Source organism: Notolepis coatsorum (assembly GCF_963971535.1).
Source record: "Notolepis coatsorum genome assembly, chromosome: 1".
Classification (NCBI taxonomy): domain Eukaryota; kingdom Metazoa; phylum Chordata; class Actinopteri; order Aulopiformes; family Paralepididae; genus Notolepis; species Notolepis coatsorum.
In genome coordinates, this window is record NC_140165.1 from 123294577 (window position 1) to 123322076 (window position 27500).

The window sequence follows — 27500 nt, forward strand, 5'->3', positions numbered from 1 at the left end:
CGCAGATAATACAAGTACAAGTCTAATTATATAATATATATATTTTATAAAAAAAAAATTATATAAAATAAAATAAATTTATTTTTTTATCTAAAACGATGATACCGTGATATATACCGTTACCGTCTATGCTTCAAATTATACCGTGATATAAATTTTAGACCATACCGTCCACCCCTACCATCCTCCATCACTGCATTCACACCATCCTCCATCACTGCATTCAGTGCAGCATTGTTTGTTGATCTGTCTAAAGCTTTTGATTCTGTGGATCATGCATTGCTACTGCAAAGGCTTGGCTGCATAGGTCTTGGTAAAATGGCTTTGAGCTGGTTTAAAAACTATCTATCTGAAAGAACTCAGTGTGTTTCAGTAGAAGATTATACCTCAGCTGCTCTTACTGTAAACAAAGGTGTTCCACAAGGTTCTATTTTGGCCCCTGTCTTATTTCCATCTTTATAAATGAACTAGGAAATGGGATAAACCCAGCACGTTTTCATTTATACGCCGATGATACAGTTGTTTACACAGTGGCTTCCTCTTTAACTCAGGCCATAGAGCTTCTACAGGATGCTTTTAATACACTACAACACTCCTTGCTAAGGCTAAGACTGGTCCTTAATGCAAAAAAGACCAAGTACATGACCTTCTCTCGCTCTCGAGCTAATACAGCTGTCCCCCCGATTCTGACACTGGAAGGGACATGCCTTGACAAAGTAGCATCCTATAAATATCTGGGCATATGGATTGATGAAAAGATGGCCTTTGATGTTCATATTGGGAACCTACTGAGAAAACTTAGACCTAAACTGGCTTTTTCTTCCGGTTAAAGAAATGTTTCCCGTCTGAAGCCAGGAAGAGAATTGTGCAGAGTTCCTTTCTGCCTGTATTAGACTATGGCGATGTAATCTATATGCATGCTCCTTCCTCCCTGCTTAAAAGCTGGATTCTGCGTACCATACTGCCATACGTTTTGTAACAGGTGCAGGCTCTCGCACCCACCACTGCACTTTGTATCAGTCATAGGATGGTCCTCTCTGTACCAAAGAAGACAATCACACATGTTGATTTTTATCCTTAAGTCATTGCTAGGTAAGCTGCCCTTATATATCTCCAGACTTCTGTCCTTTTATACTTGCTTTTTTGCAAATGGGATGCTGTTAAATGTTCCTTTGATGCAGTCAGAGCTTGGTAAAGCTGCATTCTCCCACTATGCTCCCTTTTTATGGAATACGCTGCAAGTGAAACTTTGTCTACAGGCACTTCCTACTGTGAATGCTTTTAAAGGTATGCTACGATTAGCCCTTTATGAAACATGTAACTGTTTTACCTGATGCTATTGTTGATGTGATTATGCTCCTTGCCACTGCACAAATGACCCTCTGTATTTATATTTGAATTGTATGTTTTTTGTTTAATGCCCTGTTTTATGTTGAAACTTGTTGTGTGCTGTGTTGGTCAGGACTCCCTGGAAGAAGAGATCTTGTATCTCAATGGGACATTCCTGGATAAATAAAGGATAAATAAAAAAAAAAAAAAAAATTCACACCATCCTCCATCACTGCATTCTATCATCTCTCTCTCTCCTCATTCTATCATATCTCTCTCCTCATTCTATCGTCTCTCTGTCTCCTCATCCTATCATCTCTCTGTCTCTCTCCTCATTCTATCATCTCTATCTCTCTCCTCATTATATCATCTCTCTCCTCATCATCTCTCTCCTCATTCTATCATCTCTCTCCTCATTCTATCATCTCTCTGTCTCTCTCCTCATTCTATCATCTCTATCTCTCTCCTCATTCTATCATCTCTCTCTCTCTCCTCATTATATCATCTCTCTCCTCATCATCTCTCTCCTCATTCTATCATCTCTCTGTCTCTCTCTCCTCATTCTATCATCTCTCTCCTCATTCTATCATCTCTATGTCTCTCTCTCCTCATTCCATCATCTCTCTCTCCTCATTCTATCATCTCTCTGTCTCTCTCTCCTCATTATATCATCTCTCTCTCCTCATTCTATCATCTCTCTGTCTCTCCTCATTATATCATCTCTCTCTCCTCATTCTATCATCTCTGTATCTCTCTCCTCATTCTATCATCTCTCTCCTCATTCTATCATCTCTCTGTCTCTCCTCATTCTATCATCTCTCTCTCCTCATTCTATCATCTCTCTGTCTCTCTCTCCTCATTCTATCATCTCTCTCTCTCCTCATTCTATCATCTCTCTGTCTCTCTCTCCTCATTCTATCATCTATATGTCTCTCTCCTCATTCTATCATCTCTCTCTCTCCTCATTCTATCATCTATCTGTCTCTCTCCTCATTCGATCATCTCTCTCTGTCTCTCTCTCTTTCCTCATTCTATCATCTCTCTCTATCCTCATTCTATCATCTCTCTCTCCTCATTCTATCATCTCTCTGTCTCTCTCTCCTCATTCTATCATCTCTCTCTCTCCTCATTCTATCATCTCTCTCCTCATTCCATCTGTCTCTCCTCATTCTATCATCTCTCTCTCCTCATTCTATCATCTCGCTCAATTCAATTCAATTCAAATGGCTTTATTGACATGACGTACTTCTACATGTTGCAAAAGCAAATGATTAATATTAAACATAAACATGGATTACAAAACAGACTATCTCTTTCCTCATTCTATCATTTCTCTGTCTCTCCTCATTCTATCATCTCTCTCTCCTCATTCCATCTGTCTCTCTGTCTCTCTCTCTCTCTCCTCATTCTATCATCTCTGTCTCTCCTCATTCTATCATATCTCTCTCATTATATCATCTCTCTCTCCTCATTCCATCTGTCTCTCTGTCTCTCTCTCTCATTCTATCATCGCTCTCTCCTCATTCTATCATATTTCTCCTCATTCCATCTGTCTCTCTGTCTCTCTCTCTCCTCATTCTATCATCGCTCTCTCCTCATTCTATCATCTCTCTCTCCTCATTCTATCATCTCTCTCCTCATTCTATCATCTCTCTCCTCATTCTATCATCTCTCTCTCTTCATTCCATCATCTCTCTCTCCTCATTCTATCATCTCTCTCTCTTCATTCTATCATCTCTCTCCTCATTCTATCATCTCTCTCTCTCTCTCCTCATCTATCATCTCTCTCTCTCCTCATTCTATCATCTCTCTCCTCATTCCACCTCTCTCTCTCTCACTCTCTCTCTCCTCTCTCTCTCTCTCTCTCTCTCTCTCTCTCTCTCTCTCTCTCTCTCTCTCTCTCTCTCTCTCTGTATCTCTCTGTCTCTATCTCTCTCCGTCTCTCTCTCTCTCTGTCTCTCTCCTCACTCCATCGTCTCTCTGTCTCTCTCTCTCTCTCTCTCTCTCTCTCTCTCTCTCTCTCTCTCTCTCTCTCTGTATCTCTCTGTCTCTATCTCTCTCTCTCTCTCTCTCTCTCTCTCTCTATCTCTCTCCTCATTCCACCTCTCTCTCTCTCTCTCTCTATGTCTCTCTCTCTCTCTGTCTCTCTCTGTCTCTCCCTCTCTCTCTCTCTCTCTCTCTCTCTCCTCATTCTATCATCTCTCTCAATTCAATTCAATTCAAATGGCTTTATTGACATGACGTACTTCTACATGTTGCAAAAGCAAATGATTAATATTAAACATAAACATGGATTACAAAACAGACTATCTCTTTCCTCATTCTATCATTTCTCTGTCTCTCCTCATTCTATCATCTCTCTCTCCTCATTCCATCTGTCTCTCTGTCTCTCTCTCTCTCCTCATTCTATCATCTCTCCGTCTCTCCTCATTCTATCATATCTCTCTCATTATATCATCTCTCTCTCCTCATTCCATCTGTCTCTCTGTCTCTCTCTCTCTCCTCATTCTATCATCGCTCTCTCCTCATTCTATCATCTCTCTCCTCATTCCATCTGTCTCTCTGTCTCTCTCTCTCCTCATTCTATCATCGCTCTCTCCTCATTCTATCATCTCTCTCTCCTCATTCTATCATCTCTCTCCTCATTCTATCATCTCTCTCCTCATTCTATCATCTCTCTCTCTTCATTCCATCATCTCTCTCTCCTCATTCTATCATCTCTCTCTCTTCATTCTATCATCTCTCTCCTCATTCTATCATCTCTCTCTCTCTCTCTCCTCATTCTATCATCTCTCTCTCTCCTCATTCTATCATCTCTCTCCTCATTCCACCTCTCTCTCTCTCTCTCTCTCTCTCTCTCTCTCTCTCTCTCTCTCTCTCTCTCTCTCTCTGTCTCTGTCTCTGTCTCTATCTCTCTCTCTCTCTGTATCTCTCTGTCTCTATCTCTCTCCGTCTCTCTTTCTCTCTCTGTCTCTCTCCTCACTCCATCGTCTCTCTCTGTCTCTCTCTCTCTCTCTCTCTCTCTCTGTATCTCTCTGTCTCTATCTCTCTCCGTCTCTCTCTCTCTCTCTCTCTCTCTCTATCTCTCTCCTCATTCCACCTCTCTCTCTCTCTCTCTCTCTCTCTCTCTCTCTGTATCTCTCTGTCTCTCTCTCTCTCTCTCTCTCTGTCTCTCTCTGTCTCTCCCTCTCTCTCTCTCTCTCTCTCTCTGTCTCTCTCTCTCTCTCTCTCCTCATCCCCTCGCCTCTCTGTCTCCTCAGATCAACGGCACGGTGACGGAGAACCTGTCCCTGAACGATGCAGGGAAGCTGATCGAGAAGTCCCGTGGGAAGCTGCAGCTGGTGGTCCAGAGAGACCGCAGACAGATCCTGGTCCGCATCCCGCCCCTCGTGGACTCCGACTCCGAGCCTGACGGTGAGTCCTGACGGACGCACAGCACCGACCAATAGGGCTGCAGGGAATGTGACGGACGCACGGCCCCGACCAATAGGGCTGCAGGGAATGTGGTTTGTGAACGTTGCTAGCAGTGTTTTTTTATTTCTTTTTAACAGGGAGATGCGATGTATAGTCACTTCACTGTCGAGTCCATTTGATTCGGGAAATGGGTTTTTAATATTTTTTGCCAAAAAAAAAAGGTTCAAGAATTGATTGAGAATACATGCGATTGTGGTTAGTTATTGAATTGCAGTTTCAGTTTTCATTTTAATTTGATGGGATTGAAGGTGAAGTGACCCCAACTATATATGTAGGCTTCGTTTCTGCTTATAAGCAGTCATCATATATCATATTGTATGTCCTGTTTTGTTTTGTTTTGTTTTGTTTTGGTCCATTGATGTTACATCCATGAGGATAAAACAGACACTGTGTTTCCATGGCGATTAGAGGGATCTATCATCAAAGGGGGGAAACGGACTTCTAATGTATCCAATGGCATTATTTCAACATTCCCTAGAGAGAGACCGGACAACGAATCACGCTTTACTCACGCGGCCCCAACAGTACAGGGGGTAAAAATATCTGTCATTTAAGAGGTTAAAAATAAGAGGCGTGGGAAGTGTCAGGTTTCAGCTCGCAGCTGTTTGGCTACTGTATTACAGACAGGATAGGACCTCTGCATTAACATAACATAGTGTGAATAGTATCAGTCCAGTCAACCCAGGCAATAATGCATACTAGTTATTATAACTGTTGTATTTCTCAAGGGGTTCTTTTTATTTTTTATCTGTATTTTTCATTCGTTTTTATGTTCATTTCAGTTTACGCAAATGTATTTTTTTTTATTTTTATTTTTTTTCTAGTTTACTATAAAAACCTTGGTGAGAGCTGCAGTGTGTGTTTATTGTGAGGCGACTACTAGTCTACTACTAAACAGATCTGGACTCTTAAAGCTACTAAACAGATCTCTGGACTCTTAAAGCTACTAAACAGATCTGGACTCTTAAAGCTACTAAACAGATCTGGACTCTTAAAGCTACTAAACAGATCTGGACTCTTAAAGCTACTAAACAGATCTGGACTCTTAAAGCTACTAAACAGATCTCTGGACTCTTAAAGCTACTAAACAGATCTGGACTCTTAAAGCTACTAAACAGATCTGGACTCTTAAAGCTACTAAACAGATCTCTGGACTCTTAAAGCTACTAAACAGATCTGGACTCTTAAAGCTACTAAACAGATCTGGACTCTTAAAGCTACAAAACAGATCTGGACTCTTAAAGCTACTAAACAGATCTGGACTCTTAAAGCTACTAAACAGATCTGGACTCTTAAAGCTACTAAACAGATCTGGACTCTTAAAGCTACTAAACGGATCTCTGGACTCTTAAAGCTACTAAACGGATCTCTGGACTCTTAAAGCTACTAAACAGATCTGGACTCTTAAAGCTACTAAACGGATCTCTGGACTCTTAAAGCTACTAAACAGATCTGGTCTCTTAAAGCTACTAAACAGATCTGGACTCTTAAAGCTACTAAACAGATCTCTGGACTCTTAAAGCTACTAAACAGATCTCTGGACTCTTAAAGCTACTAAACAGATCTGGACTCTTAAAGCTACTAAACAGATCTGGACTCTTAAAGCTACTAAACAGATCTGGACTCTTAAAGCTACTAAACAGATCTGGACTCTTAAAGCTACTAAACAGATCTGGACTCTTAAAGCTACTAAACAGATATCTGGACTCTTAAAGCTACTAAACAGATCTCTGGACTCTTAAAGCTACTAAACAGATCTGGACTCTTAAAGCTACTAAACGGATCTCTGGACTCTTAAAGCTACTAAACAGATCTGGACTCTTAAAGCTACTAAACAGATCTGGACTCGATCCGGACTCCAATCTTTGGGTGTATTCATATTATGGTCTTGAAGAGTTTGACTTGTAAAAGCTATTTTTAGATCCTTCTTAGCCCATCATAGCTCAAAATACAGGTCTGGTTTACTCCAGTGTTACGAACACGACCAATGTAGACTAACCTGTCACAACCACAAAGGCCGCAGGTTCTCGTATCAAAGGCTCAGACCAGAAGAAAACATCTTCAATCCAGTGAAACGTTGATGTACACTATTTTTCCTAGGTCGTATTGCAATCACAGGTTGGACCTTTTGTCAACGGGGATTGAATTGACCGTATTACCCATGCAAAGCAAAAAAAAAGCGATGGTCTGCAGTCGCTCAAAGGGGAACTCCCTTCTCTTGTGTTCTCTCTTCCAGATAATGTGTCATACTTTTAGATGAAGGACCGCCCCAAGACACAAGCCTAACGATTGGTTGCCTTTTTATTTTTATTTCTATTTTTCTAAAGCTGTATAACGGCCGTGCCACAACCTGACAAAACAGTTGTAAAGCTTTCACGCCTATTTCTACTGCTCTAAAACGTAACTTTTTTTATGACTTTCCTATCAATAAATATCAATAAAGTATTTTAATCTCTATGTACTTTTGTATTGTGTGCTTCATTAAGTATTGATGTTGAATAATGCCAGTGGAACAAGTATACTACTATACTTGTATATTGTATTGTAGGGTTGCGTACTAGTATACTACTATACTTGTATATTGTATTGTAGGGTTGCGTACTAGTATACTACTATACTTGTATATTGTATTGTAGGGTTGCGTATTAGTAGCCTTATATCATTTCACAGTGATTTATAGTTATGTTGTTAGATCTCCGATGAGACTTTATGATTTGCCAGGTTGCAGATGAAGGGTAATCACTTGTCTTCCTGAATCCAGAGTGTTGCATGACAAACCTGGGCTTGTAAAACTGGGTAAGATGCTTGTGTTGAATTCTAAATGTTGATAACACATTAATGATCTGTCCTAACAGTGTACCAAGTTATCGTTGTCTGTCCAGATGTCTCTATTTCAGCTTCTCAACCCCCCCCCCCCCCCCCCCATGCAACATTGACATTTCACACAAACGTATCATACCATGCCATACTATGCCATGCCAAGTGTTTTGTGCCACTCATTCAAACCTATTCTCTCTCTCCCTCTCCTCTCTCTCTTCTCTCTCTCTCTCTCCATTGTCAATCTCTGACCAGCACATGCAAAACAACTTCCTTACACCTGTTGAATGAAGGACGGTCTCTTCGTTACTTTTCGTCAACTCCGATTGGCCGTGTTCGAGCCTAGTAAGAGGAAGTAGGAAGTAGCCCTTAGCTAGAAGTGTGGACACGTTAGGGACATGTGAGGTTTGATCAGGGACCAGGCTCCTATGTCATCATCGCCTGACCCACTTAGTTCCATCTCTTCTCTTTCTATATCCAGGAGAACTGCTTTTTTTCTTCTTTTTTTTGGGGGGGGGTTGCATAAGGTTCTCCCAAAGTAAAATCCTAATTCCATAATAACCCCCCCTTTGCTAATCCACAGTCATCTAGACGGGATTGTCATGCTGGATTAATCCCCCTGCCGTGACTCGACAGTAACACAACTCTGTGTCTCTCTCTCTCTCTGCTCCTCTCTTTCTCTCTCTGCTCCTCTCTCTCTCTGCGCCTCTCTCTCTCTGCTCCTCTCTTTCTCTCTCTTTCTCCCTCTTTCTCCCTCTCTCTATCTCCCTCTCTTTCTCTTTCTCTCAATTTCAATTCAATTCAAGTGGCTTTATTGGCATGATGCAGCTTGTACATGTTGCCAAAGCAAATGGTTGATAACATAAGCATGGATTACAAAACACATATTAATGTCATAGTATATACAAAAATGTTCATCATAAAATAGAACATAAAATATTACGGCGTAAACATGTCAGGTGACTGTCACTCACTGTCCCTCAGTCTATGGCAGGCAGCAACATAGGCTGCTGCTAGCTCACAGCTTGTTGAGTCCTCCCCTAGTAGGACTGGTAGTTTTCCTGTATCTGGTAGTGCAAGAAAACCTTTTGTTATTAGTTCAATTTTTTTTAAATGCGTTTCTCTAATATCTTTATATTTTTCACATTTGGTGAGGAAGTGCAACTCAGTTTCAGGCTCACTGAGGATGCAATGACAGCACAGCCTTTGCTCTGCAGGGAGCCAGGTTTTCCTGTGCCTCCCCTTTTCAACAGCGAGGCTGTGCTCACTCAGTCTGTATTTTGTCAAGGTTCTTTTTAGTTGTTGATCAGTCACCATGCTCAAGTAATCTGCTATGGTGTACTGTCGATTTAGAGCCAGATAGCACTGCATTTTGCTCTGTGCTTTTGTTTGTGTTTTCCAATAGGTGATGTAGTTTTGTTTTAGCTGTGTAGTAATTGGGTAAAGTCTTGTTTTGTAAGTGGACCCCACACCTCACTGCCATAAAGTGCAATTGCTTCAATAACACATTCAATTAATTTTAACCAGATTCGAATTGGTATTTCTGTTTGTATATTTCTTTTTATGGCATAGAAAGCCCGGCGTGCTTTCCCTCTCAGCTCATTGACTGCTTCCTTAAAATGTCCAGTTGAACTTAGTTTTAGGCCTAAATGGGTGTAATGTGTGCAGTACTCTACATGTTTTGTACCAATTGAGAACTTTGGTAGGACGTCCTGAGATCTGGATCTTTTTTGGAATATCATTATTTTGGTCTTTTTGGGGTTTACTGCCAGGGCCCAGGTCTGACAGTAATGCTCTAGCTGTGCTGCAGGCTCTGCTGTAGGCCGTCTGCTGTGGGGGACAACACAACCAGGTCATCTGCAAAGAGCAGGCATTTCACTTCCCAATTGTGGAGACTTACACCGGGGGCAGAGGACTTTTCTAGTATATTAGCCAATTCATTAATATAGATATTGAAGAGTGCCGGGCTGAGGTTGCAGCCCTGACGAACGCCTCGCCCTTGGGTAAAGAATTCTGTTCTTTTTTTGGCAATTTTACGCTGCACATATTACCAGAGTACATTGATTTAATAATATCATATGTTTTACCCCTACACCACTCTATAACTTTATAGAACAGTCCTGTATGCCAAATAGAATCTGCCTCTCTCTCTCTGCTCCTCTTTCCCTCTGCTCTCTCTCTCTCTCTGCTCCTCTCTCTCTGTCTCTCTCTGCTCCTCGTTCCCTCTGCTCTCTCTCTCTGTCTCCTCTCTCTCTGCTCATCTCCCTCTCTCTGCTCCTCTCTCTCTGTCTCCTCTCTCTCTCTCCCTCTCTCTCTCTTCTCTCTGCTCCTCTCTCTCCCTCCCCTCTCTCTCTGATCCTCTCTCTATCTGTCTCTCTCTCTCCCTCCCCTCTCTCTCTGCTCCTCTCTCTCTCTCTCTCTGCTCCTCTTTCCCTCTGCTCTCTCTCTCTCTATCTGTCTCCTCTCTCTTTCTCTGCTCCTCTCTCTCTCTCTGCTCCTCTTTCCATCTGCTCATCTCTCTCTCTCTCTGCTCATCTCTCTCTCTCTGCTTCTCTCTCTCTCTCTCTCTCTCTCTCTCTCTCTCTCTCTCTCTCTCTCTCTCTCTCTCTCTCTCTCTCTCTCTCTCTCTCTCTCTCTCTCTCTCTCTCTAAACTCAGTAACACCCTCCAACCAGACCATAATGTGAATGTGTGTATACGAGTGACTGAGGGTCCCTGTCAGGATATGCTGGTGTTTCCACCGTGTGTTTCTGTGACGGTGTCTCTCTCTGCATGCGTCTGCATGTGTGGCAGACATGGGTCAAATAGTCTTTGCAAATAATTCTGAGCGTTCCGTTTTAATCTCCTGGGAGGGCCAGATGGGTGGGGTTTACCATGGCACGTGACTGCATAGGTAGGTAAGTTCCCAATAACAAAACAATCAACTTTCTGACTCCTCGTGAGTGTGAGTACTCGGAGCACCCCCCACCTGGTTCTGGGAGCAGGTCGAAACAAATGCTATTTATTTTGCAAACACCGGGCCGGGAGAATGCTAGCCCCTCCCTCTGTATGGATTTATGTTTGTGTGTGTACGGTGTACAGTACGTACTTGGTGCCTTTGAATTCCCATGGCCTATATATCCTTCCAGAAGTACCATTTCTTTTGAACCCTGACCCCAGAACCAGACCCGGCCCACTGAACATGAACTCCATATGAATACACTGGGAGATGAATACTCGTTTGCTCTAGTGCCAATATTATGCCTCTCAGGTCCAGATGTTCTGCTCCCACGTCCTACATGTTTCAGAGGCTAGGCCTATCTGTCTCAGGGGCTGTGTCCTACCTGTTTCAGGGGCTGTGTCCTATCTGTCTCAGGGGCTGTGTCCTACCTGTTTCAGGGGCTGTGTCCTATCTGTCTCAGGGGCTGTGTCCTACCTGTTTCAGGGGCTGTGTCCCATCTGTCTCAGGGGCTGTGTCCTACCTGTTTCAGGGGCTGTGTCCTACCTGTTTCAGGGGCTGTGTCCTATCTGTTTCAGAGGATGTGTCCTACCTGTTTCAGGGGCTGTGTCCTACCTGTTTCAGGGGCTGTGTCCTGTCTGTCTCAGGGGCTGTGTCCTGTCTGTTCAGAGGATGTGTCCTACCTGTTTCAGGGGCTGTGTCCTACATGTTTCAGGGGCTGTGTCCTATCTGTCTCAGGGGCTGTGTCATATCTGTTTCAGGGGCTGTGTCCTACCTGTCTCAGGGGCTGTGTCCTACCTGTTTCAGGGGCTGTGTCCTATCGGTTTCAGGGGCTGTGTCCTACCTGTTTCAGGGGCTGTGTCCTACCTGTTTCAGGGGCTGTGTCCTATCTGTCTCAGGGGCTGTGTCCTATCTGTTTCAGGGGCTGTGTCCTATCTGTCTCAGGGGCTGTGTCCTACCTGTTTCAGAGGATGTGTCCTACCTGTTTCAGGGGCTGTGTCCTACCTGTTTCAGGGGCTGTGTCCTACCTGTCTCAGGGGCTGTGTCCTGTCTGTCTCAGGGGCTGTGTCCTGTCTGTCTCAGGGGCTGTGTCCTGTCTGTCTCAGGGGCTGTGTCCTACCTGTCTCAGGGGCTGTGTCCTACCTGTTTCAGGGGCTGTGTCCTACCTGTCTCAGGGGCTGTGTCATATCTGTTTCAGGGCTGTGTCCTACCTGTCTCAGGGCTGTGTCCTACCTGTTTCAGGGGCTGTGTCCTACCTGTCTCAGGGGCTGTGTCATATCTGTTTCAGGGGCTGTGTCCTACCTGTTTCAGGGGCTGTGTCCTACCTGTTTCAGGGGATGTGTCCTATCTGTTTCAGGGGCTGTGTCCTACCTGTCTCAGGGGCTGTGTCCTACCTGTTTCAGGGGCTGTGTCCTACCTGTCTCAGGGGCTGTGTCCTACCTGTCTCAGGGGCTGTGTCCTACCTGTTTCAGGGGCTGTGTCCTACCTGTTTCAGGGGCTGTGTCCTACCTGTTTCAGGGGCTGTGTCCTATTTGTTTCAGGGCTGTGTCCTACCTGTTTCAGGGGCTGTGTCCTATCTGTCTCAGGGGCTGTGTCCTACCTGTTTCAGGGGCTGTGTCCTATCTGTCTCAGGGGCTGTGTCCTACCTGTCTCAGGGGCTGTGTCCTCTCTCTCCCACACCGTCTCATCCAGCACACCGGCTCTGTTACTCTGCTGTATATCTCTTCTGTCGCTGCTTTCTATCCCTCGGCTGACCTCCTGACCCCGCCTGCCAACCTGTGCCAACACTATGATTAAAGACAGGGGGGGGGGGGGGGGGGGGGGGGGGGGGGAGGGAGGAGAGGGGAGAAGATGGATGGGGGAGAGGGAGGTGAGGAAGGGATGGGGAGAGAGAGAGAGGGGCAGCACACTCTGTTCTCTACTAAACCAGAGCACTCAGCTCTAGATGTGACATCAAACACACTGCGTCACTCACACACTCACTCACACACACTCACACACACACACACACACACACACACACACACACACACACACACACACACACACACACTCACACACTCGCACACAAACGGTGATACAAACAGGCACACGGTCATGCATGGCAGCCTACGCACACATTCAGTTTGTTTCATTAGCATCGAGACGTGCGTGCATGGTTTTAAAGACGTACACACTAGACAGACACAGTTTCAAACTTCATACATAAACATTGGTTTACTTCCTGTCGCAGTGATGAATAAACCTGGACTAGAGCTGTTCCTCTAAAAACGGCTCCAGCAGCACATTAATCTTTCATATGTCCCCGTTTCAATGTGCTCCTTCACAAAGTGACTCAACAGTCCAAGTCAGTAATGGAACAACACTGTTGTGTCAACACCCGAGATGCATGTATACTGTGTAGCTGTATGTGTATGTATTTGGCTGTATGCGTGTGTATGTGCACGTGTGTGTGTGTGTGTGTGTGTGTGTGTGTGTGTGTGTGTTTGTCCATATGTGTGTCTGCAGGCCCCGGCAGAACTGCGGAGCGATAATCTACCAGCAAAGACACAATCACAGACGCACAGCTGCTACTCACCGTAACACACACACACACACACACACACACACACACACACACACACACACACACACACACACACACACACACACACACCAGCTAGCACGCTCTGGCTTGCTTGCTTTCTTCCTCACACACTTTATTTTAAAATATTATATTAGTCACATATTACTGTTACAGCTTGAAACTACTTTATTCTCTCTCTCCATCTTTCTCTCCATCTCTCTACCTCAACTAGCTCTCTCTCTCTCTCTAGCTCAACTAGCTCTCTCTCTCTCTAGCTCAACTAGCTCTCTCTCTCCATCTCTCTCGCTCTCTCTCTCTCTCTCTCCATCTCTCTCTCTCATATCTCTATCTCTCTCTCTACCTCAACTAGCTCTATCTCTCCATCTCTCTCTTCCACTCCTCATCTCTCTCTCTTCCACTCTCCTCATCTCTCTCTCTTCCACTCTCCTCATCTCTCTCTTCCACTCTCCTCATCTCTCTCTCTTCCACTCTCCTCATCTCTCTCTTCCACTCTCCTCATCTCTCTCTCTTCCACTCTCATCTCTCTCTCTTCCACTCTCTCATCTCTCTCTCTTCCACTCTCCTCATCTCTCTCTCTTCACTCCTCATCTCTCTCTCTTCCACTCTCCTCATCTCTCTCTCTTCCACTCTCCTCATCTCTCTCTCTTCCACTCTCCTCATCTCTCTCTCTTCCACTCTCATCATCTCTCTCTCTTCCACTCTCCTCATCTCTCTCTCTTCCACTCTCCTCGTCTCTCTCTCTCCACTCTCTTCATCTCTCTCTCTTCCACTCTCATCATCTCTCTCCTTCCACTCTCCTCATCTCTCTCTCTTCCACTCTCCTCGTCTCTCTCTCTTCCACTCTCCTCATCTCTCTCTTCCACTCTCCTCATCTCTCTCTTCCACTCTCCTCATCTCTCTCTCTTCCACTCTCCTCTCTCTCTCTCTCCTCTCTCCCTCATCTCTCTCTTCCACTCTCATCATCTCTCTCTTCCACTCTCCTCATCTCTCTCTCTTCCACTCTCCTCATCTCTCTCTCTTCCACTCTCCTCGTCTCTCTCTCTTCCACTCTCCTCGTCTCTCTCTCTTCCACTCTCCTCATCTCTCTCTCTCTTCCACTCTCCTCATCTCTCTCTTCCACTCTCCTCATCTTTCTCTTCCACTCTCCTCATCTCTCTCTCTTCCACTCTCCTCATCTCTCTCTCTTCCACTCTCCTCATCATCTCTCTCTCTTCCACTCTCCTCGTCTCTCTCTCTTCCACTCTCCTCATCTCTCTCTCTTCCACTCTCCTCATCTCTCTCTTCCACTCTCCTCATCTCTCTCTCTTCCACTCATCTCTCTCTCTTCCACTCTCCTCATCTCTCTCTCTTTGTGTGTGTCTCTCTCTCTCTCTCTCTCTCTCTCTCTCTCTCTCTCTCTCTCTCTCTATCTCTGCAGTTACTAGTCATCACTTCCCCCCCCCCCCCCCTCCCCTTCCTGTCAGGGACCACACTCCTCTAACTCTAATTAAATTAATAGAGATTTAATGGAGCGTCCCGGTGAGCCGGCTGCCAGACTAACCAACCCGTCCTGTTCCTCTTCTGGTGGCTTTATTTAACCCCACATTTAAAAAGGTGAGAAATCGTGTCGTTGAAGCGGTGGAACGGAACACGAGGGAACATGATGAGGGACACCGAGGAACAGGGAACACGAGGGAACAGGGAACACGAGGGAACATGATGAGGGAACACGAGGGAACAGGGAACACGAGGGAACAGGGAACACGAGGGAACATGATGAGGGAACACGAGGGAACAGGGAACACGAGGGAACAGGGAACACGAGGAACACGAGGGAACAGTTTCAGTGCCGGTGTTCTGTCTGCTCCGTTTCTTTTTGTCTGCTTGCTTGTACAGTCGCTCACTCTCGCTCCCTCTCTCACAAGGTCTCTCTCTCTTGTTCTCTCTCTCTCTCTCTCACACCTGGGTCCTCAAAAGGCCTCTAAAACCTTTTGTTGCATCTTCTTTTTTCCAGAAGCATCTGTCCTATCTGACCCTGACGCACACACACATGAATATCCCTCCCCCTCCTCCTCTTCCTCCCCCTCTTCCTCCCCCTCTCCTCCTCCTCCTCTTCCTCCCCCTCCTCCTCCGCCTCCCTCCTCCTCCTCCCCCTCCTCCTCCTCCTCTTTCTCCTCCTCCTCCTCCTCCTCCTCTTTCTCCTCCTCCTCCGCCTCCCTCTTCCTCTTCCTCTTCCTCCTCCTCATCCTCCTCTTTCTCCTCCTCCTCCTCCTCCTCCTCTTCAGAGCAGCGCTCCATATGCCACAGTTTGAAGGGATGAAAAAAGGCCAAATGAAAGGCTTTGGCTGTCAGTGCTGCTCTCTTCAAAATGGAATAAACACATGAAGAGCCAAATGATCTCTGCCCGTCGTTAGATCCTCGTTAGGAAGAGGCGCGGATCACATGACCACGCCTACTATAGAGGCGCGGATCACATGACCACGCCTACTATAGAGGCGCGGATCACATGACCACGCCTACTATAGAGGCGCGGATCACATGACCACGCCTACTATAGAGGCACGGATCACATGACCACGCCTACTATAGAGGCACGGATCACATGACCACGCCTACTATAGAGGCACGGATCACATGACCACGCCTACTATAGAGGCACGGATCACATGACCACGCCTACTATAGAGGCACGGATCACATGACCACGCCTACTATAGAGGCACGTATCACATGACCACGCCTACTATAGAGGCACGGATCACATGACCACGCCTACTATAGAGGCACGGATCACAAGACCACGCCTACTATAGAGGCACGGATCACAAGACCACGCCTACTATAGAGGCACGGATCACATGACCACGCCTACTATAGAGGCACGGATCACATGACCACGCCTACTATAGAGGCACGGGTCACATGACCACGCCTACTATAGAGGCACGGATCACATGACCACGCCTACTATAGAGGCACGTATCACATGACCACGCCTACTATAGAGGCACGGATCACATGACCACGCCTACTATAGAGGCACGTATCACATGACCACGCCTACTATAGAGGCACGGATCACATGACCACGCCTACTATAGAGGCACGGATCACATGACCACGCCTACTATAGAGGCACGGATCACATGACCACGCCTACTATAGAGGCACGGGTCACATGACCACGCCTACTATAGAGGCACGGATCACATGACCACGCCCACTATAGAGGCACGGATCACATGACCACGCCTACTATAGAGGCACGGATCACATGACCACGCCTACTATAGAGGCACGGGTCACATGACCACGCCTACTATAGAGGCACGGATCACATGACCACGCCTACTATAGAGGCGCGGATCACATGACCACGCCTACGTTAGCAGATACACGAGAGCCTAGGTAACGTTAAAGCTTGTAGAATAGACACAATGAGAGGTAACGTTAGCGTTAGCAGAATAGACACGAGTCTCGATAATGTTGTTATCACAGCGCGCTCGTTAATGTTGTTATCACAGCGCTCGTTAATGTTGTTATCACAGCGCTCGTTAATGTTGTTATCACAGCGCTTGTTAATGTTGTTATCACAGCGCTCGTTAATGTTGTTATCACAGCGCTCGTTAATGTTGTTATCACAGCGCTCGTTAATGTTATCACAGCGCTCGTTAATGTTGTTATCACAGCGCTCGTTAATGTTGTTATCACAGCGCTCGTTAATGTTGTTATCACAGCGCTCGTTAATGTTGTTATCACAGCGCTCGTTAATGTTATCACAGCGCTCGTTAATGTTGTTATCACAGCGCTCGTTAATGTTGTTATCACAGCGCGGCGTTTCCAATATTATAAATACGGAAGCAGCTGTTCTGCGAGGAAGTTACGGAGAGCTGTAGAGCGTCAGATAAGGGGGGCGTAATAGCGTAGGGTCACGTGGGGTCAGTGGCCAATCAGAGCAACCCGGAAACGCAACTGCGTTGTAGAAAGCATACACGCGGCACGGATCACATGACGAAACCACGCCTACTATAGAGGCACGGATCACATGACGAAACCACGCCTACTATAGAGGCACGGATCACATGACGAAACCATGCCTACTATATACATTTATAATTTAAACCATAAACTGACATCAGTGTCCTCCATGTTAAATCCATCTTCGTTATTCTTCATTTGCGCATGTGGGTCAGTTATTGAGCGTGATCAGTTCACACTGGAATCTGATATTGGCCACATTAATTTTTTTTTTTAAATATGTCAAGCCAAACAAAGAAATCTGTTCGATAAATCAGAATTGAGTAGTAAGTCTTGCAGTGTGAACATGGCCTTAGTGAACAGTGTGAACATGGCCTTGGTGTTGACCTTTTCGGTACAATCGCCTTGAATTCCAACGTCCGGACGTCGTCGAAAAATCTATTGGATCACTATGTCACAACTCAATTCAACTGCTTTCACGTTACTGTGTGAACCAGGGAACCAGGGTTTCCATGTTTTAATTTGCACAGTTGCACCCGCTGGAAAGAACGGAACATTGGCGAGGCGTTATAAAATAGTTCTTCTTACCTCCTGAAAAGTGACCTAGTGAACAATGTTTTCAACGCGACGACAGAATATATATATATATATATATGTGTACATAGATGTATAATTGTCATGATTAATAATAATAATACATACTTTTGCCTCATGAATATGACCTAGATTAGATGTGGTGACCAGTGTGATGGTAGAAAACACGCACTAGCTTGACTGTGGCATCAGCGCTCGTCCTGAAGACTCACGAGGATGTTTCTCATTAACCCCCGCCTTACTCTGTCTCAGGTGATTGATTGGCTGCCTGGGCTTCTTGGTACAACCAATCAGGTTACTGCTACTGGTGGTGGTTGGTGACACTAACTGGGGCGAGAGGACGCCGTGTGGGGGTGTGGCTTCCTGGCACCATTGTGATCTCTCTTGTTCTCCCCGTCTCTCCGTCTGTCAGACATCTCGGAGATGGAGTCGTACCATTCCTACTCTCCGCCGGAGGAGCGGAGGTCCCGCCAGTCGGACCTCTCCTCGCACTCGTCCAACGAGAGAGACAACCACAGGTAACGAGGGAGGGAGGGAGGGAGGGAGGGAGGGGGGATGAGTGAGGGAGGGAGGGAGGGGGGATGAGTGAGGGAGGGAGGGATGGGGGATGAGTGAGTGAGGGAGTGGATGAAGGGATGGATAGATGAACAGATGGACAGATGGATGAATTGTTGGAAGAAAAGAGACTAGAAAAAAAGCTATATATTGATAGGAGGGTTCGCACAAGGTCCTTGAAGTGCTTAAAGTGCTTGATTTTTGAAAAAGAAAAGTCGAGGCCTGGAATTCCTTGAAAACAGCCAATCTTTTTAACAAGGTCCTTAAAAAGTAATTAAATTCAAATCAACCATTCGCATTGAACGTTTTGTTCATCCATGATAAAAGAAATTCTGAATCGAGACATTTTGTTTCTTTATTTAAAGTGTAACTAATTGTCGGAAATTGGTTTTAACCGCTTAACACGCGGGCAGAAAAGTGGCCATTTTTGTTTTCGTTTTTGAGGACTATATATCTTTTGCAAACCAAAATACTATACTTTATACTTATAGCACATGCATAAGCCTGATCTCTTTTGAAGGATAACATTCTGAAGTTTATGATACAATAAAGAAGGATCACTTTTAGTGCTAATGAAATAGAGTAACATAGGTCTGAACTTGTAGAAGTTGTAGAAAAAGTTGTTACGTTTTTCTGTAGTAGTTGGTAGTCCAGAAGTAGTATTTCCCCAGAAATTTGTATGGCTTAAAAACTCCTGGGATCCATAGCATGAAGCCTTCTGTAGTACATGTAGTTTCATAAAGATCTGTTCAGAATTGAGTGATTAGGAGTGATTTTAAACTGTGTACAAAAGAAAAGCTCAGTTTTCTCATAGACTTCAATTCATTCGGCGGTTTTTCTCTTACTGTTTTCCCTCGTGAGTTTTTCACCTAGATCCCTGATTCGTACATCCCCACGTGGGGTATCATTGGAAAGCCACACTAATTGGCTACAACCCTACACAATCATTTTCGATATTGCCAAATGATTGACAGAACTAGAGCCCCAAGAGTCGGGAGTGGTATTTTGCGCAATACCATGTACTTTGCACAAGCCTCAAATATCGGCATGTAACTCGAGAACCGCTGAACGGATTTTGTCACCTGAAAGGGCCATCGACGGGCAACAAATGGGGCTTAAATTTTGTATTACAAAATATGCACACCCGAGCCACTAGTGGTCGCCAAAGTGCCGGTGGGCAAATCATCCTAAAAAGGGCCCACATGCGGTCGGGTGGCGTAACGGAGATTGCGCTCGTCACCAATGCAAGAGGCTGCGGTCTCGACTCCCGGAGTCAGCATTGCCCTGCGGCTTGGGCCGGTCGTCATACTAACTCGTTTGGCTGAGTTAGGGGGAGGGAAGTCGTGGGTGGTAATCTGGCGTTGAGGTCAGGTCTGGGCGCCTGCTCAGCGAAAGGCAGGAAATGGTGAAGGCAGCGTGACCTCACACGCGTTACACTTCACCAATGAGAGTCCTCGCTGCCAGGTGAAAAAAGAGCCACTGGCTGTCTCCGCATGTGTCGGAGGAAGCATGTGGTAGACTTCAGGGTTCCCTTGTACCGACCAGAAGGGGGGGGGGGAGAGGATTAAAAAAGGGTCAGATTTTCCTTTTTACATTTAAAAGTGAATTGTATCCTTTTTAAATGCCCTTGTTAAAAAGAAAAATAGTGCTTAGGAAAGTACTTGAAAGTCTTTGAATTTCATTTTGCAATGTCTGGGAACCCTGTGGATGAAGGGATGGATAGATGGATGAATGGTTGAAAGAAAAGAGACTGAAAAAAATCTATATATTGATCAATCAACAAGATCAATTGAAATATGCAGAGAGGAACGAGGGATAGGAAGACACTAGTCCATGAATGGGTAAACACTATTTTATTCTTCTTTTTCTAGGCTATGATAAATTTATTTTTAGCTACTTATTATCAGGTCAATATTCACGTTTTCCCCTGCTATATTAGTGACGGAAAGAATAGAATGAGCTCATTCTACTGTTGTACATGTGAGTCGCTTTGGATAAAACTGTTGGTTAACCCTTTCACTACCACACTACCAAAATGGTTAACCTTCTGTAGTGTGGTAGTGAAAGGTTAACCTTCTGTAGTGTGGTAGTGAAAGGTTAACCTTCTGTAGTGTGGTAGTGAAAGGTTAACCTTCTGTAGTGTGGTAGTGAAAGGTTAACCTTCTGTAGTGTGGTAGTGAAAGGTTAACCGTCTGTAGTGGGGTAGTGAAAGGTTAACCTTCTGTAGTGTGGTAGTGAAAGGGTTAACGGTCTGTAGTGTGGTAGTGAAAGGTTAACCTTCTGTAGTGTGGTAGTGAAAGGTTAACCTTCTGTAGTGTGGTAGTGAAAGGGTTAACGGTCTGTAGTGTGGTAGTGAACGGGTTAACCTTCTGTAGTGTGTTAGTGAAAGGTTAACCTTCTGTAGTGTGGTAGTGAAAGGTTAACCTTCTGTAGTGTGGTAGTGAAAGGGTTAACCTTCTGTAGTGTGGTAGTGAAAGGTTAACCTTCTGCAGTGTGGCAGTGAAAGGTTAACCGTCTGCAGTGTGGTAGTGAAAGGTTAACCTTCTGTAGTGTGGTAGTGAAAGGTTAACCTTCTGTAGTGTGGTAGTGAAAGGTTAACCTTCTGTAGTGTGGTAGTGAAAGGTTAACCTTCTGTAGTGTGGTAGTGAAAGGTTAACCTTCTGTAGTGTGGTAGTGAAAGGGTTAACCCTCTGTAGTGTGGTAGTGAAAGGTTAACCTTCTGTAGTGTGGTAGTGAAAGGTTAACCTTCTGTAGTGTGGTAGTGAAAGGTTAACCTTCTGTAGTGTGGTAATGAAAGGGTTAAATGGCATGGTGGTGCATTGGTTAACACTGTTCTGGATTTGAACCCGACTGGGGGTGGGGGTGGGGGGGGTTCCTCCAGGTAATGATACGCCATGCTGGGTTCATAGTGCTGCCATTGTTCTTGAGCAAGGCACTACTGTAGCATTAGAACTGGACTACGACACAGGCGTAGCGTAGCGGAGGTGGCGTAGGTGGCGTAGCAGAGATTGCGTTCGTCACCAACCCCGGAGCTGTGAGCTGGATTCGCCTGTTCGAATCCAGCTCACAGCTCCGGGGTTGTCACCAGCTTGGCTGGCCGTTTACACTAATACAATTGCATTCAATCCCCTACCTCTGTTGCTATGGACATGGACATAAACTGTGATATTGTGGTCTTTGTAATTATGTATTTATGTATTTAACTGCACGTAGTATGTATGTATTGTAAGTGATGTTATATGTTCTATGTTGGAACGATGCTGTAACTTCACTGAAAACAAATTCAACCAGCCTGGCTGGGTGATCATTAAAGAATCTAATCTTTAAGGTCGCTTTCACACAGGGGCTGTTTGGTCCGGACTATCGGACCAGAATTCGATAGTCCGGTTTTTTGGGTTTGTGTGAATGCGCGTCGAACTCGGTCCGCGGACCAAACACGCAAACTCTGGTCCGCCTGAAAACATAGGTCTCGGTTCGCTTCATCGGACCAAACGCGGACCAAATATAGGAAGTGCTTATTATTATTACCACTGCGCGCGGCACTCACTGCAAAACAAGCACACTGCATCTATCTATCTATCTATCTATCTATCTATCTATCTATCTATCTATCTATCTATCTATCTATCTATCTATCTATCTATCTATCTATCTATCTATCTATCTATCTATATCTAACTGTTCATCTTGGGTAGAAGGAAGAAAAAACGCGGCTTATTATTATTATTATTATTACCGAGGCGCACTCACTGCAAAACAAGCACACTGTACACATATGAGCAGAAGACCAAATAAAACGGCTACTTGTGGGCACTCATAAAAACAACGTGGTGTACAAGTTGTTTAGCGAGAGGATGGTGGTAATGTGCTTCAATAGAACAATGGATCAATGCCATGTCAAAATAAAAAAAACTCCGCCTCCGCTGATCTGGAGTCAGACATGGCTCGCCATATCTATGGGGCTCGCAGTCCACACACACAGACACACACACGCGCACGCGCACACACGGGCTCGCAGCCACACACACACATTTCCACTCTCTATTGTCCAATAGACGAGCGCCATTTTCGACCGCGTGACATTGTTCAGAACGTTTTGGTGCGCCTGACAAATTGCTGTGTGAATGCAGACGAACCAAATGAAGAATGCAACAATGTTGCAACTTCACCACCAGAACCGCACCGAGTCCACCAAAACTATGTGTGAAAGCACCCTTAGTGATGAGATGAGGATCGGGAAAGCCATCATTATTAGTTAGTATTAGTTAGTATCAGTTATTAGTCAGTATTAAACACCTATGTCCCTTTTCAACTCCCTTACCTACGTGTGTGTGTGTGTGTGTGTGTGTGTGTGTGTGTGTGTGTGTGTGTGTGTGTGTGTGTGTGTGTGTGTGTGTGTGTGTGTGTGTGTGTGTGTGTGTGTGTGTGTGTGTGTGTGTGTGTGTGTGTGTGTGTGTGTGTGTGTGTGTGTGTGTGCTCGTGCTCCAGGGAAGACCCCCTCAGAGCAGCCAGTGTGTCAGCCATGGCCTCTCCCTTCAGGGTCCCTGAAGACCCTCATGCCTCCGCTGAGCTGGACCGGGAGGAGCCGTCTGGTAGGCCGTCTACCCTGTCACTCACGCTGCAACACCTCCCCCTGTTACCTGTCACTCACGCTGCACACCTCCCCTTGTTACCGCTCCATAGGCTGTCTACCCTGTCACTCACGCTGCACACCTCCCCTTGTTACCTGTCACTCAGGCTAAATACAGTTCTTATACAGGCTAAATACAGTTCTTATACAGGCCAGATACAGTTCGTATACAGGCTAAATACAGTTCTTATACAGGCTAAATACAGTTCTTTATACAGGCTAGATACAGTTCTTTATACAGGCTAAATACAGTTCTTATACAGGCTAGATACAGTTCTTTATACATGCTAAATACAGTTCTTATACAGGCTAGATACAGTTCTTATACAGGCCAGATACAGTTCTTATACAGGCTAAATACAGTTCTTATACAGGCTAGATACAGTTCTTATACAGGCCAGATACAGTTCTTATACAGGCTAAATACAGTTCTTATACATGCTAGCTACAGTTCTTATACAGGCTAAATACAGTTCTTATACAGGCTAAATACAGTTCTTATACAGGCTAGATACAGTTCTTTATACAGGCTAGATACAGTTCTTATACAGGCTAAATACATTTCTTATACAGGCTAAATACAGTTCTTATACAGGCCAGAAACGGTTCTTATACAGGCTAGATACAGTTCTTATACAGGCCAGATACAGTTCTTATACAGGCTAGATACAGTTCTTATACAGGCTAGATACAGTTCTTATACAGGCTAAATACAGTTCTTATACATACAGGCTAAATACAGTTCTTATACAGGCCAGATACAATGGCGGTCAATAGGAACGGTGTTTGCCACCAAAAAGTGGGCGTGGCCACAGCTGGGAGCAGCCAATGAGCAGAGGGAGCAGCCAATGAGCAGAGGGAGCAGCCGTCGCAAAGATGCCCGGAGAGAAAAAGAAAACGTTCATAATTATACTTTATATTGTAAACGGATAACCCTTACAAAAAGTACCATGGTACCAGCCATTGTATCGGTAACCATGGTACCAGCCATTGTGTCGGTAACCATGGTACCAGCCATTGTGTCGGTAACTATGGTACCAGCCATTGTGTCGGTAACCATGGTACCAGCCATTGTGTCGGTAACCATGGTACCAGCCATTGTATCGGTAACCATGGTACCAGCCATTGTGTCGGTAACCATGGTACCAGCCATTGTATCGGTAACCATGGTACCAGCCATTGTGTCGGTAACCATGGTACCAGCCATTGTATCGGTAACCATGGTACCAGCCATTGTGTCGGTAACCATGGTACCAGCCATTGTATCGGTAACCATGGTACCAGCCATTGTGTCGGTAACCATGGTACCAGCCATTGTATCGGTAACCATGGTACCAGCCATTGTGTCGGTAACCATGGTACCGCCGTGGTATATGATGCTACTTTTTTGGAAATACCATAGTCAGCCGGAATGCTTCCCCACAGGAATCCGCTCCCAAAAGCAGCTTCTGAGGAAGAAGGCCTCCCGCTGAGTTCTGTTCCGACAGCTTGTCCTCTTGATGCTGTTTCCTGTGTGATGATGGGGCTGACCGTCAAACTGTCTCTCCGTCTCTTCCACAGCTGCAGTCAGAACCACCCCAAAGATCCTTCTGCGCCCCAGCCCAGAGGATGAAGAGATGTATGGGTGAGTCCTCTTCTCTTCTCTTCTCTTCTCTTCTCTTCTCTTCTCTTCTCTTCTCTTCTCTTCTCTTCTCTTCTCTTCTCTTCTCTTCTCTTCTCTTCTCTTCTCTTCTCTTCTCTTCCAATATTACATTATTTTCTTCTCCTTTCCTCTCCTCTTGACCCCTCCCTCCTCTCTATCCTTCCCTCATCAACTCTCCTCTCCTCTCCTCTCCTCTCCTCTCCTCTCCTCTCCTCTCCTCTCCTCTCCTCTCCTCTCCTCTCCTCTCCTCTCCTCTCCTCTCCTCTCCTCTCCTCTCTGCTGCTCTCCTCTCCTCTCCTCTTCTCCCCTCTCCTCTCCCCTCTCCTCTCCTCTCTCCTCTCCTCTCCTCTCCTCTCCTCTTCTCCCCTCTCTCTCCTCTCCCCTCATCTCCCCTCTCCTCTCCTCTCCTCTCCTCTCCTCTCCTCTCCTCTCCTCTCCTCTCCTCTCCGCTCCCCTCCCCTCCCCTCCCCTCCCCTCCCCTCCCTTCTCTTCTCCTCTCCTCTCCTCTCCTCTCCTCTCCTCTCCTCTCCTCTCCTCTCCTCTCCTCTCCTCTCCTCTCCTCTCTCCTCCTCTCCGCTCCCCTCTCTTCTCCTCTCCTCTCCTCTCTCTCCATATTCATGATTCATCATCTCTGTCTCTCCCCTTTGTCCTATGGGAGGTTTATTTTTGCAGTGGGCTTGCTGACAGTGATGCATTATCTAAGATGCGTGTGTGTGTGTGTGTGTGTGCATGCACGTGTGTGTACGTTTGCGTATATATGTGGGTGTGTGTGCATGTACATGTGTTTGCGTATGTGTGTGTGTGTGTGCCCTCGCTGCCAGTTAAACCTAGATTACACAACTACAGACTCAAATCCTGACCTTGCCAACGTCCTCTCGCACATTCCTCAGCTAGATACCGATGACGTACAATTAGCGAGATGCTAGCGCTGCTATATCTGACTGCAATGCCTTGTTCTCCAAGCTAGTGCGATGATTCCATGTTATCATGAACTGAATAAACAGAATGATGTGAATTAAATACGTAGTGCATACTTGTTTAAAATAAAAGTTTTACATTTAGGGCTTGTGTCCACAGCCAGCTTTTTATGAGTTGTCAGCTCCTTTCTGTCATTCATTTCTATGCTAAAGACGTGACAGGCACGCTCCTTTTCCCAGCGCCGCGACTCGCGTTTTAGCGCTCTCTGCGGCTAGCGTTTTTGGGCGGAGCTCTCCCAGCGCATAAAGTTGAAAATAGTTCAACTTTTGGAGAGGAGCGCCGCTCATCAAGGTCACTTTTTTCGACCGACCAATCAAAATCGAGCAAATGGCGGAGTCGCGAGACGCTCTGGAAATGCTCTGAGCTTTATGCATATTTTTCAACTGTAAATATGCCAACATTAGCAGGGTTGCTAGTTTTCAGTTGTAGTCCCTGGGCTAGATGTTTAAGCCAGAAAGAAACAGAAAAATAGAAGGACATTAAAGCGAATATAAAAACTATTTAAACATATTCTGTACATTCACTCACTAGGCATTCATGCATCTATACAAAACATAGTGTACAGCAGGGGTCTCAAACTCGCGGCCCGCGGGCCAATTGCGGCCCGTGGGATGATATTTTGCGGCCCCCTACTTGACATCAAAGTTTAGTGTTAGTGTGGCCCGCGCGCAACTTGTTGCCGAGTCGTTGCGCAAGTTGGAAGTTTTATTTATTTGATCACTTGTAGGCTATCATAGCGCAGGCTCATGACGGCAACGTTACGTTAGTGACTTGGTTGATTTCGGAGTGATGCCAAGTAAAGTGGAAGGCAAATGCATCTTCGCTAAATCTCCTCTGCAAGCAGTGCTCTGCATGTCCAGCTGCACTGCCACTGTCTGTCTGTGTCTGTGTACGGGTCTGGTCCAATCACATTCAGCGTCCCGTCAGAGTTTCTCCCCCCCACCCACAGTCTGCGAATCAGAGGCAGAGTAGGGGAGTAGGGCGGGTCTTCACGGAATGCGTGTTGTCTCTTTCAGTCCGAGTCAGAGCAGAGAGTTGACAGCGCATCTACAGTAGCCTTGCTCCCAGTTTTATCTCCGTGAGATACATGTAGCTAGTTCCGCCAGCAGGCAGGCAGCAGAAAAATATGGGATCTTCAAAGATGGCCAGTAAAAGAAAAGTCGACTGCAATTCAAAGGTGAATGGACTGAAAAATATGCGTTCATCCTGAGTCCAGCACCAAACCAATGTGACTAATATGCCAAGAAACGGTAGCTCTTGTGAAGAGTGGCAATATGAAACGCCACTACGAAACAAAACACCGTTATTTTGATGCAACCTTCCCTCAAAATTCAGTGCTAAGAACCACACAAATAAATGGAATGAAATCATCATATCAAGCTGCAAGCAGAATTATTGTTAAATCTATGTCACAACGAGAAAAAGCAACCATGGGTGGCATGGGTGTTGGCTAAACACAAGAAGCCATTCTCTCTCTCTGATGCATACATAATAAAATAATGTATGACTGAAGTGATGGAGACCATGTTTGAAGGCAAACAAAAGCAAATCCCCCTCAGATCGCACAGCAACCAGAATAACTGAAATACTGGCTGGTGATTTGATTAAACAGCTTTGTGATAGAATAAAAAAAATGCACAGTGCGTTTCCATAGCTGCATGTGGATGAGTCCACTGACACCACTGAGAAGCCTATGTTCTGAAGAACCGTTCATGTTCTGAAGAACTGGTCATGTTCTGAAATGTTATTGCTAAATATTGAGAAGATTGGATCAGTTGTACTTTTTTTGGAATACTTTAAACCCTTTTTTTGTGGAATATTTGATGCGGCCCAGCCTCACCCAGACTCTACCTCCAGAGGCCCCCAGGTACATTGAGTTTGAGACCCCTGGTGTACAGGGACAAATCAAAGCCCATACATGGACAAGACACACATAATCATAATCAGGACAGTCATGGTAGTTGGCAAGCATACGGTGTGTTGACATCCTGTTTCCCCCC

General features: G+C 45.4%; 2 protein-coding genes across 2 annotated transcripts in view; both read left to right on the plus strand.

Annotated features, from left to right (window-relative positions):
* Positions 1–7059, plus strand: part of LOC311248943 (tight junction protein 1-like) — a gene marked incomplete at its 3' end in the record, with an annotated part of 73490 nt that extends 66431 nt beyond the window's left edge. The window contains exons 5-6 of the mRNA XM_084338188.1: positions 4590–4743; positions 7040–7059. Of these exons, the coding sequence (XP_084194314.1) occupies positions 4590–4743; positions 7040–7059 (174 nt within the window). The remainder of the gene's footprint in view (positions 1–4589; positions 4744–7039) is intronic.
* LOC311245288 (tight junction protein 2-like) overlaps positions 4594–27500 on the plus strand; it is a 101499-nt gene continuing 78592 nt past the window's right edge. Inside the window, exons 1-4 of the mRNA XM_084335124.1 lie at positions 4594–4743; positions 18108–18213; positions 22739–22842; positions 24441–24504. Coding sequence (XP_084191250.1) covers positions 18119–18213; positions 22739–22842; positions 24441–24504 — 263 coding nt within the window. The 5' untranslated portion in view covers positions 4594–4743; positions 18108–18118. The remainder of the gene's footprint in view (positions 4744–18107; positions 18214–22738; positions 22843–24440; positions 24505–27500) is intronic.